Source organism: Alligator sinensis, unplaced genomic scaffold (assembly GCF_000455745.1).
Source record: "Alligator sinensis unplaced genomic scaffold, ASM45574v1 scaffold1302_1, whole genome shotgun sequence".
Lineage (NCBI taxonomy): Eukaryota > Metazoa > Chordata > Crocodylia > Alligatoridae > Alligator > Alligator sinensis.
Window position 1 is genome coordinate 299,957 of NW_005842612.1, and position 3,769 is coordinate 303,725.

The following is a 3,769-nucleotide window of genomic DNA, read 5'->3' on the forward strand; positions in this document are numbered from 1 at the left end:
CCGCGCGCTGGCCGGGCGCCGCTTCCCGCCCGCCGTGCTGGTGGACTGGGCCCTGCAGATCGCCCGCGGCATGCGCTACCTGCACGCCGTGCCCGTCATCCACCGCGACCTCAAGTCCAACAACGGTGAGTGCCCCCCGTCCTGGTGACCCCTGGCTCTTCTCTGACCCTGGAGGCTGCTCCCCGTCCTGGTGATGCCCAACTCTTCACCTTGGCCCGTAACCCCTGACCCCTGAGGCTGCCCCCCCTCCATGCCTTGGTGACTACCCAACCCCTGAGGCTTCACCCAGTCCCGCTGACCTGAGTCTTCACTCTGGCCTGTGGCCCCCGACGCCTTGGCCTCAACCCTGAGGCTTCCCCCCATCCTGGCGATCCCTGACTCTTAGTCTTGACCCCTTACTTTGCTCTGGTGACCCCTGACCTCTCAGCCTGACCCTGGAGGCTTCATCCCTGTCCTGTGACCCCTGACTCTTCGCCCTGCCCCGACACTCCTTAGTTTGCCCTGATGGCTGATCCTTTGCCCTGGTCCGTAGCCCACTAGCTTGCCCTGGTGGCCCCCAGCCTCTCGCCCTGCCATGGTAAACCCTTGATTTTTCAGCCTGATCTATAACTCTGTAGCTTGCCCTTGTAATCCCTGATTTCTCACCCTGACCCTTGACGCTTCTCTGTCCTGGTGACCTCCGACGCTTCACCCTGGCGTATGACCCTTTAGCTCGCCCTGGCGACTCTTGGCCCTGCTCAGGTTACCCCTGACCTGGTGATCCCTGATCCTTCACCCTGCTCCTGGGACTTCACCCTGCCGTGGTGACCCCCCCCACCAGTCTGAACTCTGTACCCCCTCACATGACCCCTCACCCTCTCGCAATGACCCTCCCTCCAAACCTAGGACCCTGACCCCAAATTGATGTCCCCTGACCCTGGCCAGGTGCTCCCCAATCCTTGACCTAGTCCTGTAACCCGACTAGGTGACCTCCTGACGCTCACCCCTGCCCAGGTACCCCCAGTCCTGGGACCCCAAAGCAGTGCTCCTTGCTCCCAACCCTGGACGCCTGCCCGGGTTCTCCCCAGCTCCGGGAGAGGAGTGGGGGCTGGGGGTGAGAGCGGGGGGCGCTGGGAGCCCAGACGCCTGGGTTCTGCCCAGGCACCAGCCCCCCTGTGCACATGAGCATGTGTGTGCACCATGGCACACAAGAGGCCCCGTGTCCGTCAGTTGGTCCGGCTGCCCCCGCCCCCCACCCCCCTCAAGTCCGCGCCCGGCAGAGCCGCATTCCACCTCCCACCCGCGGCTGCAAGGCATGATGGGAGCTCCCCCCCACGGCCAGGCCTGGAGCATAGGTCAAAGGTCACTGCTCCGCCCCATGGCTCACCCAGAAGGGGGGAACCCAGGCGTCTGGGCTCCCAGTCCCCCTGCTCTCACCCCGTAGACCCCCCTCCCCTCCCAGAGCACCCGGGTTCCCGGAGGAGGGGGCCTTGGGGCATCATCCTGCCCCATCCTGTCTGACCGGTTCCATCCCCAGCTCCAAGGGGGCCACAACTGCCCCCTGGGGGGAGGGTCCTGATGATGAGGGTGGGGCCAGGCAGGGGATGCACCGCCCCCCCAGCCTGGCCAGAGCCTCCCAGCTCCACTTCCTGCAGCCACATCCTGCCCTGACTTCCTGCCCCCCCCCCAGGGTGGAGGAGGGGCGGGGGGGCTGTAGGGGGGGCAGGACAAAGGGTCCATTCTCTGGCTCTGGGAACCTTCCTGCTGCGCAGGCGGGTCACGGGGAGCCTGGACGCCTGGGCTTCCTCCAGCGCTGGGTGGGGGGTCAGAGCTGGGGGCTGGGGGCCTGGACACCTGGGTTGTCCCAGCTCTGGGAGGGCAGTGGGGCCTGGGGGCGAGAGCAGGGGGCAGGGAGCCCGGACGCGGGGGTCCTCTCCCTGCCCATTCCCACTCTCCTGCCCGCCTGGAAAGAGGAAGTGACTCGGGGTGGGACAGGAAGTGCCATCCAGAGGGCGGGGGTGACGGGGTGGCCCAATCCTGGCCAGGGGGGCTGGGATCTAGAGGCTCCGATCCTGGGGGGCAGTTCCGGCTGGGAGCCACGACTCTGGGCACTGAGCCTTGACCCCTGCCCCTGCAGTGCTGCTGGCGGAGCCCGTGGACCCAGAGGCACCGGGCGGGAACACGCTGAAGATCACGGACTTCGGGCTGGCGCGGGAGTGGAACCGCACCACCAAGATGAGCGCGGCCGGCACCTACGCCTGGATGGCACCCGAGGTCATCAAGTCCTCCACCTTCTCCCGCGGCAGCGACGTCTGGAGGTGGGGGCTGACCTGGACGCCGGGGTTCCCCGTCCCTGGAGCCTGGACGCCGGGGTTCGCAGTCCCCGGACTCCTGGGCTCCCCGTCCCAGCAGGGGTTGGTGGGAGCCTGGACGCCTGGTCGCCCCTCCCAACTCTGGGGGTGCCTGGGGGCCCCCACCCAGGCCCTCACTCGCTCCCCTGTCCCCCCAGCTACGGGGTGCTGCTGTGGGAGCTGCTGACGGGCGAGGTGCCCTATCGTGGTATCGATGGCCTGGCCGTGGCCTACGGCGTCGCCGTCAACAAGCTGACACTGCCGATCCCATCCACCTGCCCCGAGCCCTTTGCCCAGCTCATGGCTGGTGAGCCCAAGGCCTGTGTCCCCGGGGGGGGGCGTGCGGGATCCTGGACACCTGGGTCCTCTCCTTGTACGGGGTGGGGGGATCAGAGCAGGAGGCCGGGAGCCCGGACACCTGGGTTCCTTCAGCAGGGAAGGAGCTGATGGCTGCTTTGGGGGGTTCCTCGCACAAGAGGAGAGGGGTGCAGAGGCCTCCCTGACCCCTCCCCTCCCCTCCCCCCCATTGAAGAGTGCTGGGACCAGGACCCCCACGAGCGGCCGAGCTTCGGAGCGGTGCTGAGCCAGCTGGAGGCGCTGGAGCAGCAGGGCCTGGCTGAGCTGCCTCCTGGCTCCTTCCACTCACTGCAGGATGACTGGCAGCTGGAGATCCAGGCCATGTTTGACCAGCTGCGCGCCCGTGAGAAGGTGCGCCGCTCCCCAGGGGTCTCCCATCTCCCCCCAGTGACCTCACGCTACCCTCCCAGCATCCCCTGGCAACCTTGTGTTGCCCCTCCCCTATCACTACCCGCCAGCACCCCTTGGTGGCCTCATTGCTCTGACCCGCCCTGTGCCCCTGATGACCTCCCACAGCCCTGGTGACCCCTCCTCCCCCCCCCCAGGAGCTGCTGAGCCGGGAGGAGGAGCTGGCGCGGGCAGCGGTGGAGCAGAAGTGCCAGGAGGAGGCGCTGCGGCAGCGCGAGCACCAGTTGGCCCAGTGGGAGCTGGAGGTCTTCGAGCGGGAGCTGAGCCTGCTGCTGCAGCAGGCTGCCCGTCAGCCCCCCCTGCTCAAGCGCCGCCGCGGCACCTTCCGGCGCGCCAAGAGCAAGGGCCGGGACGGCGGTGACCGCATCAGCATGCCCCTTGGTACTGCCCGGGGCGGGGCTGCAGGGCAGGACTGAGGGACATGGGTGAGGGGGCTGTGGGCTGGGAGTGAGGGGCCTCAGCAAGACGGGGGGGAGGGGGGGTGCAGGTGCTGCGGGTCAGGTGTGAGGGGCATCGGGCCATGTCTCACCCTCACTCCCCTCCCCCACAGACTTCAAGCACCGCATCACCGTCCAGGCGTCTCCTGGGCTGGACCGGCGCAACGTGGCCGAGGGAGGGGCCGGAGGGTCCCCCACCTTCCCCCGCTTCCGGGCCATCCAATGTGAGTCCTGCAC

At 68.2% G+C, this 3,769-nt stretch overlaps 1 protein-coding gene across 1 annotated transcript in view; it reads left to right on the forward strand.

Moving 5' to 3' along the window:
* Nucleotides 1-4: 4 nt before the first annotated feature.
* The window catches only part of MAP3K11 (mitogen-activated protein kinase kinase kinase 11), a gene marked incomplete at its 5' end in the record, with an annotated part of 6,716 nt that continues 2,951 nt past the window's right edge, over nucleotides 5-3,769 (forward strand). The window contains 6 exons of the mRNA XM_006033198.1: nucleotides 5-125; nucleotides 2,117-2,297; nucleotides 2,489-2,637; nucleotides 2,863-3,038; nucleotides 3,233-3,476; nucleotides 3,646-3,756. Of these exons, the coding sequence (XP_006033260.1) occupies nucleotides 5-125; nucleotides 2,117-2,297; nucleotides 2,489-2,637; nucleotides 2,863-3,038; nucleotides 3,233-3,476; nucleotides 3,646-3,756 (982 nt within the window). The remainder of the gene's footprint in view (nucleotides 126-2,116; nucleotides 2,298-2,488; nucleotides 2,638-2,862; nucleotides 3,039-3,232; nucleotides 3,477-3,645; nucleotides 3,757-3,769) is intronic.